General features: G+C 41.5%; 1 protein-coding gene across 6 annotated transcripts in view; it reads left to right on the top strand.

Annotated features, from left to right (window-relative positions):
- The window catches only part of LOC132883412 (adhesion G protein-coupled receptor L3-like), a 734,936-nt gene that overhangs the window by 501,013 nt on the left and 207,794 nt on the right, over positions 1-26,129 (top strand). For all 6 annotated transcript variants that reach the window (XM_060917028.1, XM_060917029.1, XM_060917030.1 and 3 more), the window contains 2 exons: positions 11,894-12,229; positions 20,022-20,125. In XM_060917028.1, coding sequence (XP_060773011.1) covers positions 11,894-12,229; positions 20,022-20,125 — 440 coding nt within the window. The remainder of the gene's footprint in view (positions 1-11,893; positions 12,230-20,021; positions 20,126-26,129) is intronic.

Below are 26,129 nucleotides of genomic sequence, written 5' to 3'. Positions count from 1 at the left end.
CATGGTGGTGCTTCCTCTCTGGAGCTGAAGCTAGCTGTTAATGCTGATCACTACGGTTAGTTTGGCGATATTTAAAGGTGCTGAGTGCAAAGTCATCTGAATTTTTTAAATTTATTTATTTTATTTAATTTTTTTATTGTTGTGCATGACATTTTCCTGTCCCGCAAGAACAATATCATGTGGACAAGATGTGATCATTGTGATGTTCTGAGGGTCGCTTTTCTCCATTTTGGGACCGTTTTCCTCCCTCTTGAGGTAAACAGTATGGCCCGACGGAAACAGCCAAACGTGAGGAGCTTTAACTAATTAGCATAATTATAGAACTACTTCAGGGGCGGCACGGTGGTGTAGTGGTTAGTGCTGTCGCCTCACAGCAAGAAGGTCCGTGTTCGAGCCCCGTGGCCGGCGAGGGCCTTTCTGTGCGGAGTTTGCATGTTCTCCCCGTGTCCGTGTGGGTTTCCTCCGGGTGCTCCGGTTTCCCCCACAGTCCAAAGACATGCAGGTTAGGTTAACTGGTGACTCTAAATTGAGCGTAGGTGTGAATGTGAGTGTGAATGGTTGTCTGTGTCTATGTGTCAGCCCTGTGATGACCTGGCGACTTGTCCAGGGTGTACCCCGCCTTTCACCCGTAGTCAGCTGGGATAGGCTCCAGCTCGCCTGCGACCCTGTAGAACAGGATAAAGTGGCTACAGATAATGAGATGAGATGAGATAGAACTACTTCACACCAAGATAGCAACGCGTTGCAAACGTCATGACTCTGCATCGACCTCGGAGAGTTTTGAGTCACAGGGATGTAATTTATGGTTGACATTCGCGAATAGATCCATGAAACAAAAGACGAATATATATTTTCTCTGTTACCGCTTTTGTGTTTTCGTTTCTTTCTCTGTAAGATGAAAACATTAGGTGTATAACTCCATACTCAGACTCACCAATCAAAGACAAGCGCTGCAAATTCTTTCTCAGATTTTGCGCATCTTTCATCCTTCAGTCGATTCCAGCAGTCAATCTGTCTCTTTACATCAACCTTTTGGTTTTCATCGCACTTTCTCACTGATTTCCTTTCGTTTTTCCTTTCCTTTTCTGCTGGATTTTAGCTGGCGGAAGAACGGAGTCTGGCATGTTTGTCCATGCCAACTTGTTTTAGTTAAAAGTAGGTCAAACACGCCCCCCGGCGGTCACATGATATTGCTGCTCGCTTGCTCCGGCGATCTCCGGGACGCTTTTTATCTTGGCAAAACATTTACACATAGGATGCACGGTGGTGTGTACAGCAGCGAAACATCTCAAAACTCCAACAGGAATAGAAATAGAACATTTTTGCCCAGAATTCAACTTTGCAGTCAGAACCTTTAATTTCAAGTCCACGAGACCTGTGATTTGATTCTGATTGTGCATGCATTACCTTGTGAAACAGGAAGTCATAGTGAAGGTGTGCCGAAGTGATTGATTTACACAACAGCTAAAGTTTGAGATATGCTAATTTGCCAGTTTTGATCTAGGAAGCTTGACAAATTAAACTGTAAACAGCGATCTGGATCAGGTCATTAGTGCTGTATCAGGTCACATTAAATTCCCAAATGAGCATTGGTCTTATAGTGGGACGCTAGCTGCTCATGCTAATCATCAATGCTAGTCTCGAGGTGAAAGATTTAGGATCCGTCACAGACATCCTTATTTCATTCTAAGAGGGGACAAATCTATTATCCACTACCCACACTTTTATTCACTGCTAGCAACATGAGCGATAGTACCAATGCTAGCAATAATTCACGTTACCTCCATTAGGCCTGTTACGTATTTAGATTAGCTTTCAGTGCTGCAGCTGTGCGCTTATCTCAGTCCTGATCTCAGTCCTGATCAATGATCTCAGAGTCTGCCATGGACAGAGATGGAAGTAGATTTCCATCCTCACACCTGCACACACATGCTTGTCTTACTATCCTTGCCAGGACGTTCCACTGGCAATTACGAATTCATCTAATCGATGCTATGCTACACCTAAATCTAAAGCTAGCCTTAACCTGAGTAGCCCAAATGAAACTCTTTTGATTTTTGCCACACATACATGACCACAATTCTTTCAACAGTTCGCAAGCAGGGGCCAAATATATTATCCAGAGGTGGACAGTAACGAAGTACATTTACTTGAGTACTGTACTTAAGTGCACTTTTTGAGTATCTGTACTTTACTTGAGTATAAATTTTTTTTTGGAAACTTATGACTTTAACTTCACTACATTTGAAAGGCAAATATCATACTTTTCACTCCACTGCATTTCTATCAAGCTCCTCGTTACTCGTTACTATGAAGCAGCTTTGAAAGTGGATGTTTTTTTCTTTTCTCTTCTAAAACGTGATGGGTTTTTTCGCAGGTGACACTGAGACAGTCTATCAGTAATCACTAGGGTCACGTCACATCTATAGACTGTATAAAATCAAGTTCCATGATTTCTCTGCAGCATTATTTAACACGATCAGTTGATGGCAGAATGGAAGGAGGCGGTTCTTCTGGAGAATGCACACACCCATGGCCATACTCATGTTTCAGTTTTCTGAAAGGAATAAAGAGTTGTTTCATTTTAAATGTTTGCTTTGTTTACCTAAAATGAACCACATCACGGCCTACAAAAACTCGCTGTCCGACCTGCGGAAGCATATTGAGGGATATAAACATTTTATTCTAAGAGAAAGCTTGCAACGAAGTTGTCTGTGCTTTTAGAGCTAGCGATAACGTTGTAATAGCTATGCAGTCTGGTTAGTCAAATGACTTTCTATGGATTTGCCCACCAAGTTGCCGTAGCCTTGTCCACGGCTAACATTAACACATAGCTAGTTAACTTGGACACTGTTAGTTAGCATGTAAAAACAGAGTTACGCTAACATGACTCATGTTAACTTATCTGAAGTCCTTTCAGAAATGTTTTAGCATGATCTTGCCAAATAAACAAAATGTAGAAATCTTTCTTTTCTAGTAACGTTAGCTAGACAGTATGATTTTGAGCTTGAAAAGAGTTTGCTAGCATGTCAGGTGGCGCTTCACTGACTAGCTAGCTTAACGTTAAACCACCATGATTCCACAGGCAGATTCATATGTGCATGAATACAGTACATACACTTGCGCATGTGAGACCTGTGAGATGGACAGTATTGTACTAGTCAGTCACAACAAATTACTGGAATTTTTTGTTTTGATGTCAGATGATGGTCTTGCACTTTTTTTTTTCTTGCTTAAAGCAGTGTTGCTGTTGGGTAGTTATTAAGCTCGAGGTGTGGACCTGGGTTTTAATCAGGTTGGATTGTCCTTTTTATTTTCTGAGCAAGCTGCATTTACAGCTATTCCACTGTCTTCCTGATTAACATGCACATACATGTGTGCACACACTGCCACAGCTGGGTCAGAACCCTACCATGCTGCTTTGTGGGGGTGGGGAGGAGTGTTATAATTAAAAAAATATATATTTTTTTTTAAATTGACTGTACAACTTTCACTTGTATTGGAGTAACATTTGACCAGTGGGATCTGTACTTCGACTTAAGTAATGAAGATGGGTACTTTGTCCACCTCTGGTATTACCTACTACCCAGACTTCTAATTACTATAAGGAACATTAGCAATATTAGCAACAGCACCACTTATTATAAGTGCTTACCTCCCTTTAGGCCTATTTGGTATTCAGGTTAGCTTTTGTGACTGAAAGTCTCCTTGTAATATGCTAATCCTGCGTCCTGACCTCCCCCTCGGCAGAATAAAGCTGTGCCTCATATGTCATAGCCTACCGCTGCCATCTCCCAGTGTTTAGGGGCACATGTCAAACACAAGAAAAGATAGCCATGTAACCTAGGAACGGAGCCGAGGTCTGAAAATGCACTCCAGCCAGAAGGTAATTGACCTAATTCAGTCCACATGTGGAGCCTCTGGATGTTGACCTGGAGCTCACTCAAATTGCGAGAATTGCAAACTAGGTCTTTTCTCCTCCATGTATCATTCTATATGAGCTGATTGTTTTAAGGGATTGTTTGAACTATCTTGTAGAAGTATGCCTCCGATGATGGGTGACTCATTCAAGCTGAGAGTCAACACTTAAATGAAATCCAGGTCTGGAATAACCGAGAACTGGTTCATTCCCACTGCTGTATTATAATGTTGGCGTACGTTGGCCAGTATTGGTGTTTATTAGTGAATGGTGCTGTTTGGTGGTGAATGTTGATAATTAATGATAAATGCAAGCGTTTGATGGTGGTGCTTTTGTTTGATGGTGATAGTTGGGTTTTGAACATAAGCATTGGTGTTTCTTGATGGATGATGACTGTTGATCTTAAATGCCTGTTTTGGTGTTTGGTGGTAAGTTTTGCGTTTGATTGTGAACGTTTGTGTTTGGTGGTGAACACTGATGATTAATGGTTTGATGGTTGTTTTGTGTTGACGTTTAATGGCGACTTCCTTTTTTTGATTGTGATCAGTGGTGTCTGGTGGTGAATTTTGATGATATTATTGGTGTTTGATGGTTGGTTGATGGTAAACGTAGAGGTTGATGGTAAACGTCGAAGTTGGGTGGTCGTTACCTTTTGCCGTTTCATGGTGAATGTTGGTTTTTGATTGTGAACATGTGTGTTTGTTGGCGAACACTGTTGATTAATGGTAACTACAGGGGTTTGATGGTTCTTATGCGTTGACCTTTAATGGCGAATTTTGGTTTTTGATTGTGATCAGTGGTGTCTGGTGGTGAATTTTGACACTTTTGACTATGTTATTGGTGTTTGATGGTTGGTTTTGATGTCTGATGATATTTGGTTGATGATAAACGTATTATTTATAAAGGTAATATTAGGTTGATGGTAAATGCAGAGGTTTGATGGTAAACGTAGAGGATTGATAGACATTACGTTTTGCCATTTCATGGTGAATGTTGGTTTTTGATTGTGAACATTTGTGTTTGATGGTGAGCACTGATGATTAATGGTAACTATAGGGGTTTGATGATTGTTATGCGTTGACGTTTCATGGCGAATTTTGGTTTTTGATTGTGAACAATGGTGTTTGGTGGTGAAGTTTGACTATATTGTTGGTGTTTGATGGTTGGTTTTGATGTCCGATGATATTTGGTTGATGGTAAAAGTATTATTTTTAAAGGTAATATGTTGATGGTAAATGTAGAAGTTTGGTGGTCATTGATGGTAAATGTAGATGTTGATGGTAAATTTAGAGGTTTGGTGGTTGTTGATGGTAAATGTAGATGTTGATGGTAAACTTATTATTTATAAAGGTTATATTATGTTGATGGTAAACATAGAGTTTTGATGGTAAACGTAGATGCTGATGGTAAACGTAGAGGTTTGGTGGTCATTATGTTTTGCCATTTCATGGTGAACTTTGGTTTTTGATTGTGGACAATGGTGTTTGGTGGTGAATTTTGACTATTTTGACTATATTGTTGGTGTTTGATGGTTGGTTTTGATGTCTGATGATATTTGGTTGATGGTAAACATATTATTTATAAAGGTAATATGATGTTGATGGTGAACGTAGAGATTTGGTGGTTGTCGATGGTAAATATAGATGTTGATGGTAAACGTATTATTTATAAAGATAACATTATGTTGATGGTAAACGTAGAGGTTTGATGGTAAACGTAGAGGCTTAATGGTAAACGTAGAGGTTTGGTGGTCGGTATGTTTTGCCGTTTCATGGTGAACTTTGGTTTTTGATTGTGAACATTGTTTTTTGGTGGTAGGTGTTCTGTATCAATTGTAAGTGTGGGTGTTTGATGGTTTATATATATTGGCGTATGTTGGAAAATGTTTGTGTTTGAGGGTGAATGTTGGTGTTTGATGGTTCATATTGGTGTGTCTTGGTGAATATTGGTATTTTTTATTTTGAATGTTGATATTTGTTAGTTTGCTACATTTTTTGTTAGTGAAAGAAATGAATCTGCCCTGTCTCCTCCACATACTGAACTATGTGAGCTAACAGGGGATCATTTTATCTTCTGGAAATGTGCCCCCAACTGATGGATGACTCATTCAAGCTGCCATGAAACACTGATGTGAGATCCAGCTCTGGAATACCCAAGGCCTATTGTTATGACAAACGAAAAAGGACATTCTGCACTATTGGTGGCAAACTTAAATGCTAACAGCGTTAGACTGGCCTTCCTTGATGTGGCGAGTCATTAAAATTGACAAGGCCTACTTGCACAGTAATGAGGCCTTCATAGCAGTGAAGGAAGTGTGTCTTAATCTCCTTGCTGCCAGAAGACGAGGAGAGGTTGGCATAATTAAGGCGAGGCTGAGATCTTTAAAGCTTCAAATTTACTAGAATGAAGCTTTGGCTGGCGACTGGAAAATGGCATTGCAGAATGGTGGAGCGTAATTGGTGTTCACTGTCAGTTCTTATAATCTGATTTTTATTTAATGTTGGTCTGCTAACGAAAGATAACAATGAGAAAGATATCATGGAAGTGAGAGAGAAAGAGTTGGGGTATCTGTAAACCTTGAAAACCACAACATTTTTGGAGTTTGGGATGATGCTGAAGGGTTTGCTCACAACCCTTTTTTTTCAACTAGTTAGATAGAGGGTTGATTTTTTTTTTTCCAGAAATCAAAGAAGGGAATTGGAAATTCCTTTCCAGTATAAAATTTCCATCTATCCCCCTAAAGGCTTGTTTGGTTTACTTCTTGGGGGGACCATTAACTATTCTATGTAGAACCCTATATCAAACTGTTTCCCATTCAGAGTTCCAAGTAAAACTCTTTAGGGGAGCCAAGAACTAGCTGAAGAACCCTTAAGGAAGCCATGTCTGATGGTTGAAGTAGCATAACAAGCGCCAAGAAGCATCAATCTAAATGATGTAGGATGCGTTGTTCTGAAATGTTTGTGTTGTATTATGGTATAGTGGAAAAATAGCTTTAATGGTGTTTTGTAGTGACTGAGATACATTTAATATGAAATTGAAATAGCAGAAGTTTGCTTCCGAGGTTGAAGGATTTTCTATAGATTAATCATTAAGAATCCATTTTTCTCCTCTAATCTTTCGTCGAGCATATGGATATGTTCCATAACTCAGTTTTCTCTCCTTCTCTCTTTCTCACTCTTTATGTACAGTATTAACAAACTCTCCCTCTGTAGCTGTTCTTTTAGTGCTTGCATATGGTCACCAGACAAATTGAAATGCCATAATTAGCACTTTCCAGAGACAAACGTGTGAATGACATATCTAGCAGGGGGAAGTACAGTGTGCCGGAATCTATCTTATTCTCTCACATACACACCTCTTTCTTGTTTGCTGTAATGCTCCATACTCTCATGCAGACTTTCAGAAAACATGCTTGTGTTACATCACATCACTGGCCAGTCCAGTCTCATCTCATCTCATTATCTGTAGCCGCTTTATCCTGTTCTACAGGGTCGCAGGCGAGCTGGAGCCTATCCCAGCTGACTACGGGTGAAAGGCGGGGTACACCCTGGACAAGTCGCCAGGTCATCACAGGGCTGACACATAGACACAGACAACCATTCACACTCACATTCACACCTACGCTCAATTTAGAGTCACCAGTTAACCTAACCTGCATGTCTTTGGACTGTGGGGGAAACCGGAGCACCCGGAGGAAACCCATGCGGACACGGGGAGAACATGCAAACTCCACACAGAAAGGCCCTCGCCGGCCACGGGGCTTGAACCCGGACCTTCTCGCTGTGAGGCGACAGCGCTAACCACTACACCACCATGCCGCCCAGTCCAGTCCTAATTTCCTGTATTTTTTGCCTCCTAGTTTGCTTGATTTTCTCATAAAGTCAATATTTCACATTGCTTTTTAGCTTCTTAAACATATCCATTGTTTTTCTGTGCAGCAAGATGGATGTGTGTGTGTGTGTGTGTGTGTGTGTGTGAGAGAGAGAGAGAGAGAGAGAGAGAGAGAGAGACAGACTCTGGCAATGGCCCCATGTCCTTCCTCATTGCAGTTTTGTGTAGTTTGAAGTGTTTGAAAAGTGAAACGAACCCAGAGGTTCAACAAATATGGGTCAGGGGTGTTTCAGAGCTGACAGAGTAACTAAAGCTCTGAGCGTGCCAGAACAAAATTCTCCACTGAACGTCAACAAACCCAAAGACTGTGTGTGAGCGCTGCACCTGTGTGCGATCAGTGAAAAGTTGAAAGAATGCTTTCCACTTTTCACACTGGGTTATTTGGCTTGTCTTTTTTTACTGCACTATTCTTTAAGAGAACTGACAGAAGAAGAAGAAACCTTTATTTGTCACATGCACACTTCAAGCACACTGAAATTCATCCTCTGCATTTAACCCATCTGAAGCAGTGAACACGCGCACACACACCCAGAGCAGTGGGCAGCCACACTACAGCGCCTGGGGAGCAGTCAGGGGTTCGGTACCTTGCTCAAGGGCACCTCAGCCCAAGGCCGCCCCACGTTAACCTAACTGCATGTCTTTGGACTGTGGGGGAAACCGGAGCACCCGGAGGAAACCCATGTGGAGAACATGCAAACTCCACACAGAAAGACCCTCGCCGGCCACGGGGCTCGAACCCGGACCTTCTTGCTGTGAGGCGACAGTGCTAACCACTACACCACTGTCCCACCCAGCATTATAATATTGGTACGTAGGAGTGAATGGTGGTGTTTATTGGTATCTGTTGGTTTTCAAATATAAATGTCGGTATTTTACTTGTGATGGTGTTCAATGGTGAATGTTAATTATTAATCGTAAATGTAGAATTTATTATTATTTTTTTAAATCAGGAATGGTATTTCAAGGTGAATGCTGATTTTTAATGATGTTTTTTGATTGTGAACATTGGTGTATTTGATGGAGACTGTTGATGACTGATGGTAAGTGTTGATGCTTGATGGTGATGGATGTTTTTTTTGTGAACATTGGCATTATGTGATGGAGAATGTTGACTACTGGTGGTAAATGTTGGTGTTTAATGGTGAGATGTTTTTTGATGGTGAATATTGGTGTATTTGATGTTGACGACTGATGGAAAATGTTTGTGTTTGATGGTGATAGATGTATTTTGATTGTGAACCTTGGTGTTTTTAATGGAGAATGTTAGCTACTGCTGGTAAATGTACAGTAAGGGCTTGATGGTGATAGGTGTTTTTTTTTGTGAACACTGGTATATGTGATGGAGAATGTTGACTACTGGTGGTAAATGTTGGTGTTTAATGGTGAGACATGATTTTTTGTGAACATTGGTGTATTTGCTGGAGAATGTTGACTACCAATGGTAAATGTTGGTGTTTGATGGTGATAGACTTTTTTTAATTTATTTTTTTATTCTGAACATCTGTGTATTTGATGGAGAATATTGGCTACTGGTAAATGTAGGTGTTTGATGGTGAGATTATTATTATTATTATTATTATTATAGGGCGGCACGGTGGTGTAGTGGTTAGCGCTGTTGCCTCACAGCAAGAAGGTCCGGGTTCGAGCCCCGTGGCCGGCGAGGGCCTTTCTGTGTGGAGTTTGCATGTTCTCCCCGTGTCCGCGTGGGTTTCCTCCGGGTGCTCCGGTTTCCCCCACAGTCCAAAGACATGCAGGTTAGGTTAACTGGTGACTCTAAATTGACCGTAGGTGTGAATGGTTGTCTGTGTCTATGTGTCGGCCCTGTGATGACCTGGTGACTTGTCCAGGGTGTACCCCGCCTTTCGCCCATAGTCAGCTGGGATAGGCTCCAGCTTGCCTGCGACCCTGTAGAAGGATAAAGCAGCTAGAGATAATGAGATGAGAGATTATTATTATATTTTTTTAATTGTGAACAGTGGTGTATTTCCTGGAGAATGTTGACTACCAGTGGTAAATGTTGGTGTTTGATGGTGATAGTTTTTTTTTAAATATTCTGAACATTGGTATACTAGTTGATGGAGAATATTGACTACCAGTGGTAAAAATGTTGGTGCTTGATGGTGAGACTTTTTTTTTTTTTAATTGTGAACACTGGTGTATTTGCTGGAGAATGCTGACTACCAATGGTAAATGTTGGTGTTTGATGGTGGTAGATGTTTTTTGATTGTGAACATTGGTGTTTGATGATGAACATTGACTGTTGATGGTTGATGTGTTTTGGTGTTTGATATGAACTTTGGTTTCTGATCGTGAATTTTGGTGCTTGATAGTGAATATAAGTGAAGGTTGGCTGATGCTGGTGATTGATTATGAATGTCGGTCAGTATTGGTGCTAGTAGTGTTGGTGTTGATGATGAAAGCTAATGTTTGGTTGAAGAGTGTCGCTAATTTTTGATTTTGGGGTTTAATGGTATATGCTGGTTTTTGGTAGGCCTATGCTTTGGTGGTGAATTTTGGTATTAGATGGTTAATTGTATCGTTTTGTAGAGAACAGCAGACATCCAGCTTTCTCGATTTGACACCCCTTCCTTTTTTAATCTTTATTCACTTTCTTTCTTTCTTTCTGGCGGTGTAGTGGTTAGCACTGTCGCCTCAGAGCAAGAAGGTTCTGGGTTCGAGCCCAGTGGCTGGCGGGGGTCTTTCTGTGTGGAGTTTGCATGTTCTCCCCATGTCTGTGTGGGTTTCCTTCGGGTGCTCCGGTTTCCTCCAAAGACATGCAGGTTAGGTTAACTGGTGGCTCTAAATTGAGCGTAGGTGTGAATGTGAGTGTGAATGGTTGTCTGTGTCTATGTGTCAGCCCTGTGATGACCTGGCGACTTGTCCAGGGTGTACCCCGCCTTTCGCCCGTAGTCAGCTGGGATAGGCTCCAGCTTGCCTGTGACCCTGTAGAACAGGATAAGTGGCTGCAGATAATGGATGGATGGATGGATGGATGGATGCGTCTTTGTACAAAGGGAAAAAAATTGCAGGAGATTTTTTTTTTCTTTTTAAAACAGGTATTTATCATGAAAGTTCAACCTAAGTACTTTGATGGCTATTGGAACAAATCATGCTTCGATTTATTCCAATAAAAAAAAGCGGAGACTCAAATGGAGACATGAAGAGCCGTCATCACCTCTGACAATGCGAGTAAAAGTACTAAGCTGAGAAGCAAATTCTGTAAGACTGTATTGTTCAGCCAAACAGCAGCGAGCTATTATGTTAACATTAACGTCAGTCTACTTGCCAGCTTGTCTACCATGACTGTTTTGACTGACAGCAGCCTAATGCTTTGTGCTGGTCTGCAGTGATTATTTATTTATTTATTCATTCAAATTATAATTTCTAAAATAAGAAATAAGGTCAGTCTTGTTGCTATTCCTCAAGGTCGTGCATACCGATGCTACGATATACTACGATGTATCATGGGTCTTCTTTGAAAATGGTGCTGCACGTGTTGCGTTCTTTCTCTGGGTGTAAGAGGCAAGCACACAGCATTTGTTCCAAACCATAAAAGCACCAAAAAGATGGTTGTACGTGTGTGGGGGGAAATGGACAAGAATAGAGAGAGTGAGACTAAAGGCGTATTTGTGGAAGACACCGTTCTCTCCAGTTTGCTTTGTTCAGTGTTGAACATTCTTATTGATTTGTTAGCCTAACTAGAGTGCCTCTGTGCATGTGTGCGTGTGTGTGTGCGCGTGTGTGTGTGTGTTTGTTTATAGTGAACATGGTGTAGCTCTTTGGTTGTATGTATGCTGTTTGTGTAGTCAACTGCTAAGAGGCCCATGTAGAAACCTGTCAAGTCTAATTGAATGCCTGATTTGGAGCTGACAGTCTCTCTCTCTTTCTCTCTCTCTCTCCTGCTGAGTGTCTTTCTCTTTCTCCATCTCTCTCATTTTCCTCTTGCACAGCATTCTAGACTGTGATGAGGTGCAGCGCTGGGTGCAGTCGTGCTCCAAATACAAACATATATCTATTTACTTCTTGCTCTTTCCCCAGACTCTGACTCCATACCTAACTGCTTCTTCTCCTCTCCTTCCACAGAGTCGTCCTCCTCAGTTCACATCTTCATGGACACCACCACCACCAGGACGACCACCCGCCCATCTACAGTGTCCGCCTCGACCACTACAACCACCAGCTCTAGCACTACCAGATCTCCGGCTCTGAGCGTGTTCACTCCGAGGGCACACACCACCACCGTTGAGCTCCGACCTCCAGGCGGCTCCGGGCCCCTTTCCAGCACACGCCCACCGCCTTCCTCCATCCTGCCCAACAATGCTGCAGAGTTCTGTAACCCAACTGTGGAGGCAGAGCTTACCTGGCCCAAAACTCGCCAGGGCCTCACCGCTACACAGCCGTGCCCCTTCGGAACAATAGGTAACAAATGCCATATGTCATTTAAATAATTAGAATTAATTAACTAAGACAGTTATGCATTTTTGTTGTCTTAGTGACCCCGCTTGCTCAATATTCAGCCCAGATGGATATGATACACTTTTAATCTCAGTAGACAGAGGTAATGGCTTGGGAAGACCCATATATACACTACCGTTCAAAAGTTTGGGGTCACCCAGACAATTTTGTGTTTTCCATGAAAAGTCACACTTTTATTTGCCACCATAAGTTGTAAAACGAATAGAAAATATAGTCGAGACATTTTTCTGGCCATTTTGAGCATTTAATCGACCCCACAAATGTGATGCTCCAGAAACTCAATCTGCTCAAAGGAAGGTCAGTTTTATAGCTTCTCTAAAGAGCTCAACTGTTTTCAGCTGTGCTAACATGATTGTACAAGGGTTTTCTAATCATCCATTAGCCTTCTGAGGCAATGAGCAAACACATTGTACCATTAGAACACTGGAGTGAGAGTTGCTGGAAATGGGCCTCTATACACCTATGGAGATATTGCACCAAAAACCACACATTTGCAGCTAGAATAGTCATTTACCACATTAGCAATGTATAGAGTGGATTTCTGATTAGTTTAAAGTGATCTTCATTGAAAAGAACAGTGCTTTTCTTTCAGAAATAAGGACATTTCAAAGTGACCCCAAACTTTTGAACGGTAGTGTATTAATAGGAGAGAAAAAGAGGACATGAGATTTAACGAAGAAGCTGTAAACTGAATCGAAATCAACTAAATCCAGAGACAAGCTGAAGAGAGAGACTGTCTTCAGTCAATAATCCGGTTTGGTGGACATTGATATGTTGTGGGCAGGAGATACATACAAGCTGCTGAATCAGCTAGTGCAGGGTTTTACACACACACACACACACACACCCACACACACACCAAACATAACCCTTAGATATTCGCAAATTGACTTATTTATTTCCGAGGAAACACTTGTGTTAAGCAACAACACCTAATGTTTGCTTGTAAATGAATAAACACACCGATCAGCCCTAACATAATGGCCACTGACAGGTGAAGTGAATAACATTGATTATCTCATTGCAGTGGCACCTGTCAAGCGGTGGGGTATATTAGGCAGCAAGCAAACAGTCAATTCTCAAAGTTGATGTGTTGGAAGCAGGAAAAATGGGCAAGCGTAAGGATCTGAGTGACTTTGACAAGGGCCAGATTGTGATGGCTGGATGACTGGGTCTGAGCATCTCCAAAATGGCACATCTCATGGGGTGTTCCCAGTATACAGTGCCTTGAAAAAGTATTCATACCCCTTGAAATTTTTCACATTTTTCCACCTTACAACCACGAACTTAAAAGTTTGTTATTGAGATTTTATGTGATCGACCAACACAGAGTAGCACATAATTGTGAAGTGAAACGAAAATGATAAATGGTCTTCAAAATTTTAAACAAATAAAAATCTGAAAAATGTGGTGTGCATTAGTATTCAGCCCCCCTGCGTCAATACTTTGTAGAGCCACCTTTTGCTGCAATTACAGCTGCAAGTCTTTTTGTGGTATGTCTCTACCAGCTTTGCACATCTAGACACTGAAATTTTTGCCCATTCTTCTTTGCAGAATAGCTCAAGCTCAGCCAGATTGGATGGAGAGCGTCTGTGAACAGCAATTTTCAAGTCTTGCCACAGATGCTCAATGGGATTTAGGTCTGGACTTTGACTGGGCCATTCTAACACATGAATATTCTTTGATCTAAACCATTCTATTGTAGCTCTGGCTGTATGTTTAGGGTCATTGTCTTGCTGGAAGGTGAATCTCCTTCCCACTCTCAAGTCTTTTGCAGCCTCCAACAGGTTTTCTTCCAGGATTGCCCTGTATTTAACTCCATCCATCTTCCCATCAACTCTGACCAGCTTCCCTGTCCCTGCTGAAGAAAAGCATCCCCATAGCATGATGCTGCCACCACCATGTTTCACAGTGGGGATGGTGTGTGCAGGGTGATGAGCAGTGTTAGTTTTCCGCCACACATAGTGCTTTGCATTTAGGCCAAAAAGTTCAATTTTGGTCTCATCTGACCAAAGCACCTTCTTCCACATGTTTGCTGTGTCCCCTACATGGCTTCTTATGCCTGTCTTTCAACAATGGCTTTCTTCTTGCCATTCTTCCAAAAAGGCCAGATTTGTGGAGTGTACGACTTATAGTTGTCCTGTGCACAGATTCTCCCACCTGAGCTGTGGATTTCTGCAGCTCCTCCAGAGTGATCATGGGCCTCTTGGCTGCTTCTCTGACCAGTGCTCTCCTTGCTCGCTCTGTCAGTTTAGGTGGACGGCCATGTCTTGGTAGGTTTGCAGTTGTGCCATACTTTTTCCATTTTTGAATGATGGATTGAACAGTGCTTCTTGAGATGTTCAGAGCTTGGGATATTTTTTTATCACCTAACCCTGCTTTAAACTTCTCCAGAACTTTATCCCTGACCTGTCTGGTGAGTTCTTTGGTCGTCATGATGCTGTTTGCTCTTCAGTGTTCTCTAACAAACCACTGAGGCCTTCACAGAACAAGTGTATTTATGCTGAGAGTAAATTACACACAGTAGGACTCTATTAACTAATTAGATGACTTCTGAAGGCAACTGATGGCACTGGATTGTATTTAGAGATATCAGAGTACAGGGGGGCTGAATACTAATGCACACCACATTTTTCAGATTTTTATTTGTTTAAAATTTTGAAGACCATTTATCATTTTCATTTCACTTCACAATTATGTGCTACTCTGTGTTGGTCTATCACATAAAATCTCAATAAAAAACTTTTAAGTTCATGGTTGTAAGGTGGAAAAATGTGAAAAGGTTCAAGGGGTATGAATACTTTTTCAAGGCACTGTACAGAAGTGGTCCAAGGAAGGACAACCAGTAATCCAGCGACAGGGTCATGAGCACCCATGACTCACTGGTGTGAGCGAGGAGCGGAGGCTATCCTGTCTGGACTGATCCCACAGAGAACTACTGTAGTAATTGCTGATAGATAGGTGTCAGAACACAGTACATTGCAGCTTGTGTCAGAGTGCCTATCCTGACCCCTGAAAGCACCTACGGCAGGGACGTGAGCATCAGAACTGATCATGTAGCAATGGAAAAAAGGTGGTCACATTTTCTTTTACAAATTTAAAAGATGGCACCAGGATGCACTATGGGAAGAAAACAAGCTGGTGGAGGCAGGGTGATCCATCCATCTATCCCTTATCCGTAACTGCTTATCCTGTGCAGGGTTGCAAGGCAAGGCAAGGCAAGTTTATTTATATAGCACATTTCATACACAATGGCAGTTCAATGTGCTTTACAGAAGTAAAAACAAAAACAGTAAACAATAGAGAAATAAAATTACATAAAATAATTGTATTTTTATTCTAAAACAATTAATTAAAAGAATTAAAAGAAATTAAAAGAAAATAATAAGAATTAAACAATAGTAAAAATAAAATAATAAAATGAAGTAGTAGTTCGAATAGGATGAGAAAGAAAAGAAAAAAAACCCCAGCAGAATAGAATAAAGAATAAAATAGGATAAAGTTAAAGTAAATTTAAAACATGCAGAGAAGTAAAGATTATAAAGAATGTAAAGAAGACAATATTAATTATTTAACAGAAAGCATCTGAAAACAGCTTGGTCTTTAGTCTAGATTTGAAGCTGCCAACAGCAGGAGCATTTTTAATGTCCTCTGGGAGTTGGTTCCATAGCTGTACTGCATAGTAGCTAAAAGCTGCTTCACCACACTTTGTTTTAACAACAAAGGTCGCAGGCAAGCTGGAGCCTATCCCAGCTGACTATGGGCGAGAGGCAGGGTACACCCTGGACAAGTCGCCAGGTCATCGCAGGGCTGACGCATTGAGACACACAACCATTCACACCTACGATCAATTTAGAGCCACCAGTTAACCTAACCTGCATGTCTTTGGACTGTGGGGGAAACCGGAGCACCCGGAGGAAACCCACGCGGACACGGGGAGAACATGCAAACTCCACACAGAAAGGCCCTCGCCGGCCACGGGGCTCGAACCCAGGACCTTCTTGCTGTGAGGTGACAGTGCTAACCACTACACCATCATGCCGCCTGCTATAGTACTCATACTGTAGTAATACTAGAGTTCACAGTAGTAATACGATAGTCTAGAGAACTATAGTATTACTATTGTGCCCTGGCCAACTGCAAAAACTGTTTATGGTTTGAGGAACTAGACAAAGAGCCCCAACTTGCAACTTCCAGGGCTTCATGAGTTATTTCTATTGAAATGATGACATATTAGAACGAGCCAAATTTCAGAGCTGCTATCGAAAATGAATCAACAGCTTCTGACAAAGCCCCACCTTCTTGCATAATATTGGCTGGTAAACATTTAGTTCACCATAAACTAGAAATGAACTGCTTCTTTTTCCAACTTTCCGTGCTTTTCTTTGCCAGATGAATTTGATTTGTATTGCATTGTTCGATGGAGTGTGAGGGCTTTGAGAGGTGCTACTCCCTTAATGTAAAGTATCTGGTGTCATGTCATGAGTGTGTGTGTGTGGGCAGAGTGTTCTCCTGTTATTGCTTCTGCCATTCATTAGCGAATCGGTGGCGTATGTAGGTTGGCTGGGACGCTGCGTGCTCTGAGATAATGAGAAGCACCACTCAAAGCATCAGAGATCTCCAGCCACACTCAGTCACGTGTGTGTGTGTGTGTGTGTGTGTGTGTGTGTGTGTGTGTGTGTGTGTGTTTATGTTTCTCTATCATATACGCATTCTGCTTCATCTCTCTGCCTTTCTTCTCTGTACTTCTGCAGCACTTTATTCTGCCTCTTGTGTTCTGTCTTCTACCCTTTCCCTTTCGTCTATCACCTCGTCCCTGCCCTCGCTGTCTTTCTATTCTCACTACTGCTTTCTTACGCACTTTTTCAGTCTCACTTTTCACCCTTCTTTCTCTGTCAGCTTTCCTCTTTATCTGCTAGAAGCTAAAGAGAGGCTTGGGTAGAGGGAAATGAAGTGCCAGTCAAACTTTATATCAGTTTAATGTTGTCACGGATTCACTTCCTCCCTTCCTCCATGCTGTTCTGCTGCACTGGCTCGTACGTGCGTTTGTTTGTTGTTGTTTTTTTTCTCCTTGACTGGCGAATAATTTGCATGATTAGTGCTTCCACTCGATTGCAAAGATGTACCGTTCAGTTTGGAGAACAGAATTGGCCTACAGCAATCTGCCAAACCTCATATCCTGCCCTGCACTTCAACAGCTTTTACACAAATGTGTTCCAGGCAGGAGTTTTCGACATTCACAGAATTGCACACGCTCATTCCAGATCCCTCATCACTTGTCTACATCACTCTATTGATTACATTCATTACACACACATATACTGATGAAGTGCATCTCTCTCTCTCTCTCTCTCTCTCTCTCTCTCTCTCTCTCTGTGTATGTATGTGTGTGTGTGTGTATATATATATATATATATATGACCTAAAACATCATCAGATTTTCACACAAGTCATAAAAGTAGATAAAGAGAACCCAGTTAAACAAATGAGACAAAAATCTTATACTTGGTCATTTATTTATTGAGGAAAATGATCCAATATTACATATCTGTGAGTGGCAAAAGTATGTGAACCTTTACTTTCAGTATCTGGTGTGACCCCCTTGTGCAGCAATAACTGCAACTAAACGTTTGCGGTAACTGTTGATCAGTCCTGCACACCGGCTTGGAGGAATTTTAGCCCATTCCTCCGTACAGAACAGCTTCAACTCTGGGATGTTGGTGGGTTTCCTCACATGAACTGCTCGCTTCAGGTCCTTCCACAACATTTCCATTGGATTAAGGTCAAGACTTTGACTTGGTCATTCCAAAACATTAACTTTATTCTTCTTTAACCATTCTTTGGTAGAACGACTTGTGTGCTTAGGGTCGCTGTCTTGCTGCATGACCCACCTTCTCTTGAGATTCAGTTCATGGACAGATGTCCTGACATTTTCCTTTAGAATTCGCTGGTATAATTCAGAATTCATTGTTCCATCAATGATGGCAAGCCGTCCTGGCCCAGATGCAGCAAAACGGGCCCAAACCATGATACTACTACCACCATGTTTCACAGATGGGATAAGGTTCTTATGCTGGAATGCAATGTTTTCCTTTCTCCAAACATAACACTTCTCATTTAAACCAAAAAGTTCTATTTTGGTCTCATCCGTCCACAAAACATTTTTCCAATAGCCTTCTGGCTTGTCTACATGATCTTTAGCAAACTGCAGACGAGCAGCAATGTTCTTTTTGGAGAGCAGTGGCTTTCTCCTTGCAACCCTGCCATGCACACCATTGTTGTTCAGTGTTCTCCTGAGGATGGACTCATGAACATTAACATTAGCCAATGTGAGAGAGGCCTTCAGTTGCTTAGAAGTTACCCTGGGGTCCTTTGTGACCTCGCCGACTATTACACGCCTTGCTCTTGGAGTGATCTTTGTTGGTTGACCACTCCTGCAGAGGGTAACAATGGTCTTGAATTTCCTCCATTTGTACACAATCTGTCTGACTGTGGATTGGTGGAGTCCAAACTCTTTAGAGATGGTTTTGTAACCTTTTCCAGCCTGATGAGCATCAACAACGCTTTTTCTGAGGCCCTCAGAAATCTCCTTTGTTCGTGCCATGATACACTTCCACAAACATGTGTTGTGAAGATCAGACTTTGCTAGATCCCTGTTCTTTAAATAAAACAGGGTGCCCACTCACACCTGATTGTCGTCCCATTGATTGAAAACACCTGACTCTAATTTCACCTTCAAATTAACTGCTAATCCTAGAGGTTCACATACTTTTGCCACTCACAAATATGTAATATTGGATCGTTTTCCTCAATAAATAAATGACCAAGTGTAATATTTTTGTCTCATTTGTTTAACTGGGTTCTCTTTATCTACTTTTAGGACTTGTGTGAAAGTCTGACGATGTTTTAGGTCATATTTATGCAGAAATATAGAACATTCTAAAGGGTTTACAAACTATCAAGCACCACTGTATGTACACACATTCACAAACAGAACGTGCCCAAATTTATCAAAACAATTTCCTCGCAAGTGACATATAGAGATTTATGTCATGGTTTTGAATCTGCATGTCCTGGTTGTAGCTCGTATGAAAAATACAAGTTGTGCGTTTCCCAATTAAACACTTGTGTCCATATAATATATGAGCGCAAATAAAACCCCAGACATGCATGTGTTATTAGAGTGTGAGTGACCCCCATTAGTGCTCCAAATGAGACGCATCCCTTCAGGGGACTCAATTGACCTTTCCTGAAAGAGCCAACACACACATACACAGACACATTCAAATATACAGTACACACACTGATGTAAACTTGCCACCAGTTCGAGAGCTTATGTCATACTGCAGGAAATCACACAGCAGTGGTCGTTCATGTGTGTGGATCTGTTTGTCTGTCTGTCTGTAGATTTAGATATAGATGTTTATACAAGGGCCTTATATCTTGCTCTTTGGTGTCACTAAAGTGTGTGTGGACAGGGCATGCGCGTGTGTGGATTGTTAGGTTTGTATAAACCACCGACAAAATTGCATCATCATCAGAGCCACTTAAAAGCTTTTAGGTCATGTTCATGGGTCATGTTTTTTTAATGTTTTCATACTTCCAAGCTGAATTTGGAGCAAACATCACATTGCATGCACATGTGCGTGCGTGCATACACACACACACACACACACACACACACACACACACACACACACACTCAGCTGTATTGTGTTACATGTTTCCCCTGTAGGCAATGCCTCGTTTGTGTGTATGGGTCCCGAAGGCCTGTGGGATCTGCAAGGTCCTGATCTCAGCAACTGCACTTCAGCTTGGGTCAACATCATTAGCCAGAAGGTAAGAACAACCCACAAACACACACACTTTACATACCTGTAATCTGGGTGCGATTTGCTAGGGAGGATGGGGGGATCACCCCCCCCCGGTTTTTATCTCTGCTGAAAAAAAATCCTCGGGGACAACCCCGTCAATAAAACAAACAAACCAAAAAAAAAAGTTGACATGACAGGCATGTTGTGACACAGTTTTCTATGGTCTACATTGCACTCACTTTCAAAATGACCCGAAGTGGCAGGTTTGATGTTCACGAACGTCCCCAGCAAATAGATACATTGTAGATTATAACAATATCTTTGCGTTCTATGCAGGGATGCAAACAGCGCGCCTTTTGGCGGATGCCGCCTTTTTCACGGCCGATTTTTTTTTTTAGGGGGGACGTTGGAGTGTCTGATTATAATTTCAAAGTAAATTCTGTATTAAAATTACTAAATAAGCAAATCCGTTACAGTCCATGAAACAGGAAGTATAAGGATGAGAAAAAAAAACAGTTTAAATCGGAAAGCTGCGCACAATGTGACCTGCGCCATCAGAGCAAACTGTTCATTTAGTATTCATGTATTTTAGTGATTTTCGAGTCACTGTCCATTTAATCCGGAGGGAGAGAAACATCACAGCAACGCGACAAGCAATGCGAACTTTGTTGTGTTAGTGTTCGTGTATTTAGTCAGAGAGATAGGAAGATGAATTTACTATCTCTGGTTTAATGTTCGTTTTCATTTAGTGTTATTCATTTGATATCATCGGATGTTATTGAGCTGTTAGCCTATTGTTACCTTAATTTTGTGACGTTTCATAATTAAAAAAAAAAAAAAACCATCCCCCCTTCTGTTTTTTTGACAAATTGCACCCTGCCTGTAATGGTGAAAGGTCCGCTAAGGACACACAGAGACATGTGTGCAATCACACTTAGGATTTTACACAAGAGTTCATTTCTCAAACCTCACAACAGGCTCTTATCAAAATATTAAGGCAAAGAGCGAGTGCAAAACCTGTGTGTGTGTGTGTGTGTGTGTGTGTGTGTGTGTGTGTGTGTGTGTGTGTGTGTGTGTGTGCGCGTGTCTACATAATCTTTGAGCGAGAAAGAAAAATACCTTCAGTTCCTGCTACAGTTTTTCATTTCAAGTGTCCCCTAAAGACAGTCAACACTCCCTCCTGTCTGTAGCTTATTTGTTTTCCTGGAAGAGAAAAATATGCAGCAATCAACAAAGAAGTAAAGAAATTGGCTCATTTAAAGTAAGGCTTCGTACAAGTGTCAGGTGATTATGGTGGGAGGTGGGGATTTGAGGGTCTATGTATACTTCATTAACCCGGCACAAATGATTTATAAGACGGGAGTTGAGTTTTACCGCAGGTGTTATTATTCTCTGTTAGGCAAATTTATGTGCAAGTGATGCGGCCATCAACCTACAGCGGAAACTTAGACTTTCAAATGAGGATCAAGCTGTCAGACTAAGTCCTGAGAGACAGAGCGAGTGGCGGAGAGCAGAGGAGATGGAGATAGAGAGAAGACAAAAAAAGGGGTGATGGTGAAAAGGGGGAAAAGTGGAGTAGTGGTCAGGAGAGAATAATGCAGGGCCCGAATCAGACTCGGAACAGTCTGTCTGTGTGTCTACTGTTCAGTAAATACAGTAGTATGTGGTCTGTCTGGTCTATCTCTCTACAGTCGACACACCCCAGTAAAAATTGAGGCTTTTGTGATGTATAAAATTAAAAACCAACATAAATCGTGTCAGACATTTTTCCACCTTTAATCATCATCATCATCTAGTCCCGCTAGCTCAGACGAGCATCCTATCACACCATCCATTATGATCTCGCATCAAGATCGGCACATCTCCAGGTAGGCAACTGGTGTCTCTACGTAGTTGGTCAATGTACGTGGTGGCTGGTCTTCCAGCTCGGTTTTGACCATGATGAGGAATCCATAGCAAGAGGTCACTTGCAAGCTCTTGTTTTGCTCGCCAGCAGCGTCCAGCAAAACGCATTCTACGCTCACGTAAGGTAGATGAGGTTTCAGGGATCGATCCATAGAGCTGTGCTTTGGTGGGATGTTGTCTCCAAGAGATGTTAAGGACAGTTCTCGGCATCCGAGTGTAAGTGCCATCGAGTTTGGATTCGAGAGTGTTAGTCAGAGTGGCGCCATACAACGGGACTGATTCGACTGAGGCGCGAAAGAAACTGCGTTTTAGGTCGTCAGGTAGAGCTGATTTCCAGACTATTTGCATTTTGTTCAAGACTGCCCAAGCTTTGGCTAAACGAGATGTCATATCATGTTTAGTGGAGTTGATTTCTCTTCCGAGATATGGGAAGGTAAAAATGACCACCTTTAATAAACCAACGCAATTCAAGTGAAAAAACAATCGAAAGATTTTAGGCATGGGGAAGAAAAAGAAAAAAAAAGCTTCCATTAGCCTGGTTGCACAAGTGTGCACACTGTTTTATATCGGGGTATGTGAGTGTTCTTCAATCGCATTCAAACCCACGTTCAAAAGTAATTATCATACACCTGTCAGGAATGAGGTGATTCCGAGTCACACCAAATGAAGATTTTCTTTCTTGGTTTCATTCGACTGCTGAAGCCATGGTCTGCAAAGAGCTTACAAAGCATGTATGGGATCTCATTTTCATAAGGTATCAATCAGGAGAGGGATATGAAAGGATTTCTGAAACATTAGAACACTGTGAAGACTATCATCAACAAGTGGGGCAGTACATTACCAAGAACAGGACGTCGCTCCAAAATTGATGAAATGGCAGGAAGGAAACTTTTCACAGAGGCTACCAAGAGACCTTCAGCAACATTAAAGGAGTTTCAGAACTATCCGGCAAGTACAGGTAACTCCCTGCATGTGACAACGGTCTTTTGTATTCTTCACATGTCTAGCCTATGGGTAAGGTGGCTAGACAGAAGCGCTTTTCATGAAAACAAAAATCCAGGCTGCCGAAATCACCCCTTACAATGTGGCAAAATGTGCTACGGACTGATGAGACTAAGGTAAAACCTTCTGAGCATTATTCTGAAAGATGTTTACTCCAAGAACACCATACCGACAGTGAAGCATGGTGGTGGCAGCATCATGCTATGGGGCTGTTTCTCTTCAGCTAGGACTGGGGCTCTATTCAACACAAAGGGAATCATGATAGCTCCAAATACTGATCTATTTTGGCATAAAACCTACACTCGTCTGTTAGACAGCTGTAGATGAAGAAAAATTTCACCTTCCAGCACAATAATGACCCAAAGAACCAATCCAACGCAACACAGGAACAGCTTCAGAAGAAGAAGAAGATCAGGGTTCTGGAACAGCCCAGTCAGAGCTCAGATCTAAATAATATTGAACATTTGTGGAATAACCTGAAGAGGGTTGTACACAGGAGATCCCCTTGCAAACTGAGAGACCTGGAGCACTTTTGCAAGGAAGAGTGGAATAAAATCACTAAATAAAGGTGTGCTGAGTTGGTGGACTCTGACCCAAAAGCCTGAGTGCTGGCTTACAAGCAAAGGTACTTTAATAGGGTATTAGTTAAGGGGTGCACATACTTGTGTAACTCGGTTATGAATAGATTCTTTTCTTTTTTTCCCTACAACATTTCTAGGGGGTTTTGTTTGTTTGTTTGTTTGTTTGTTTGTTTTTAGTTGGACTTTGTTGGTTACTGTATCACATTAAAGATAGGAAAAGATCTGATTTTATTTATTTTGGTTCATAAAAACCTGCAATTTTAACAGGTGTGTGTACACTTGTCTACACTCTATCTATCTATCTATCTATCTATCTATCTATCTATCTATCTATCTATCTATCTATCTATCTAGGGATCTGTCTCTCTGTCTGTCTGTCTGTCTGAATGTCTCTGTCTGTCTGTCTGTCTGTCTGTCTCAATGTCTCTATCTGTCTGTCTATTGGTATCTATCTATCTATCTATCTATCTATCTATCTATCTATCTATCTATCTATCTATCTATCTATCTATCTATCTGTCTGTCTGAATGTCTCTATCTGTCTGTCTATTGGTCTGTCTGTCTGTCTATCTCTGTCTGTCTCAATGTCTCTATCTCTCTGTCTATTGGTCTGTCTCTATCTATCTATCTATCTATCTATCTATCTATCTGTCTGTCTGTCTGTCTGTCTGTCTGTCTGTCTCCTATCTATCTATCTATCTATCTATCTATCTATCTATCTATCTATCTATCTATCTATCTATCTAGGGATCTGTCTGTCTGTCTGTCTGTCTGTCTGTCTGTCTATCTATCTATCTATCTATCTATCTATCTAGGGATCTGTCTGTCTCTATCTATCTATCTATCTATCTATCTATCTATCTATCTATCTATCTATCTGTCTGTCTGTCTGTCTGTCTGTCTGTCTGTCTCCTATCTATCTATCTATCTATCTATCTATCTATCTATCTATCTATCTATCTATCTATCTAGGGATCTGTCTGTCTGTCTGTCTGTCTGTCTATCTATCTATCTATCTATCTATCTATCTAGGGATCTGTCTGTCTGTCTCTATCTATCTATCTATCTATCTATCTATCTATCTATCTATCTATCTATCTATCTGTCTATCTATCTATCTATCTATCTATCTATCTCAATGTCTCTATCTGTCTGTCTGTCGGTCTCCTATCTATCTATCTATCTATCTATCTATCTATCTATCTATCTATCTATCTGTCTCTCTGTCTCTCTGTCTGTCTGTCTGAATGTTTCTATCTGTCTTGGTCTGTCTGTCTGTCTATCTCTGTCTGTCTCAATGTCTCTATCTGTCTGTCTATTGGTATCTATCTATCTATCTATCTATCTATCTATCTATCTATCTATCTATCTATCTGAATATCTGTCTGTCCGATTGTCTGTCTGTCTGTCTGTCTGTCTGTCTGTCAGAACACTAGTTCAGAAGTGAAGAGTTTGTAAGCACAATCTTGAAGTCTCATGACTGCCTCTGAGCCTGTGTAAAGTGTGACCTTTATGTTTGGATTGTTTTCTGCCTGACCTGCTTCGGATAAAAGCACCTTCCAAACTGAATCAACATAAAAGCTAATCTAATCCCAAGAGAACCAAACAATCCGTTAAGCCGCCAAGCCTCTGAGCCGAGAGGTCCGTTCCTAAAGCCGGGTCTGAACTCGCCCGTATCCCCCGTCATCCAGCGCTGATTTGCTCAAACCCAGCCTGCGGTACTGGTGTGTGAGGGAAGATTGCGAGCCCGCGCTCTAGCACACACTCAAGCCTCAGCCATTGATGTGATAAGTCATCTTCTGTATCTCAATGCAGTGCATTTGGATCTAACAAGTGTTGTTTTTCTTCCCAACTGAATTGGAACATTTCTGTCTAAATTGGAGCAGGGCTCTAAAATGATTCATCGGCACGTGTGTGTGTGTGTGTGTGTGTGTGTGTGTGTGTGTGTGTGTGTGTGATTACGGGAGCTGCCTGGCAGAGATATGCATGGTAATGTAAGTGCCAGCAGTGAGGCCAGACTACTACATGGCTTTAGTTTATTCCTTGCCGTACACACAACTCTCATTAGCAAATAAACACATTTGTTCCTTCGCTGTAGGAGCTTTTTAATTAAATCCTTCCCTTGGGGGGGGGGGGGAATTATATATATATATATATATATATATATATATATATATATATATATATATATATATAAAAAACACCCTTCAGAAAGCACTGCAGTTCAGTGGAGCCATTTTATTCCGAGATGTGCTTGTAAATTTTTTTTTCTTTCTGTCTTGACTTAAAAGCACCCAACGCTGGCTGACGATGCCACAACAGGAAGTTACAAAGGCGTTTGAGAAACAAATGTATTTTCCGTTGCCCACGGGGGGTAGGAGCGCTTCTTGATGGATTTTAAAACCACAGTCTGTGGAATACAGAAAGATTTCTGCAGCTGTTGCATATCAGACAAGACATGAAGAGCACCAGACAGGAATTGCGCTTCTTCCACTTGGCTGGAGCATTTAACTGCAGGGCTGTTAGACTCACGGCAGAGCA

This window comes from Neoarius graeffei, chromosome 3 (assembly GCF_027579695.1).
Source record: "Neoarius graeffei isolate fNeoGra1 chromosome 3, fNeoGra1.pri, whole genome shotgun sequence".
Classification (NCBI taxonomy): Eukaryota; Metazoa; Chordata; class Actinopteri; order Siluriformes; family Ariidae; genus Neoarius; species Neoarius graeffei.
The sequence above is the reverse complement of the archived record's forward strand: the minus strand, read 5'-3'. Positions and strand labels throughout refer to the sequence as shown.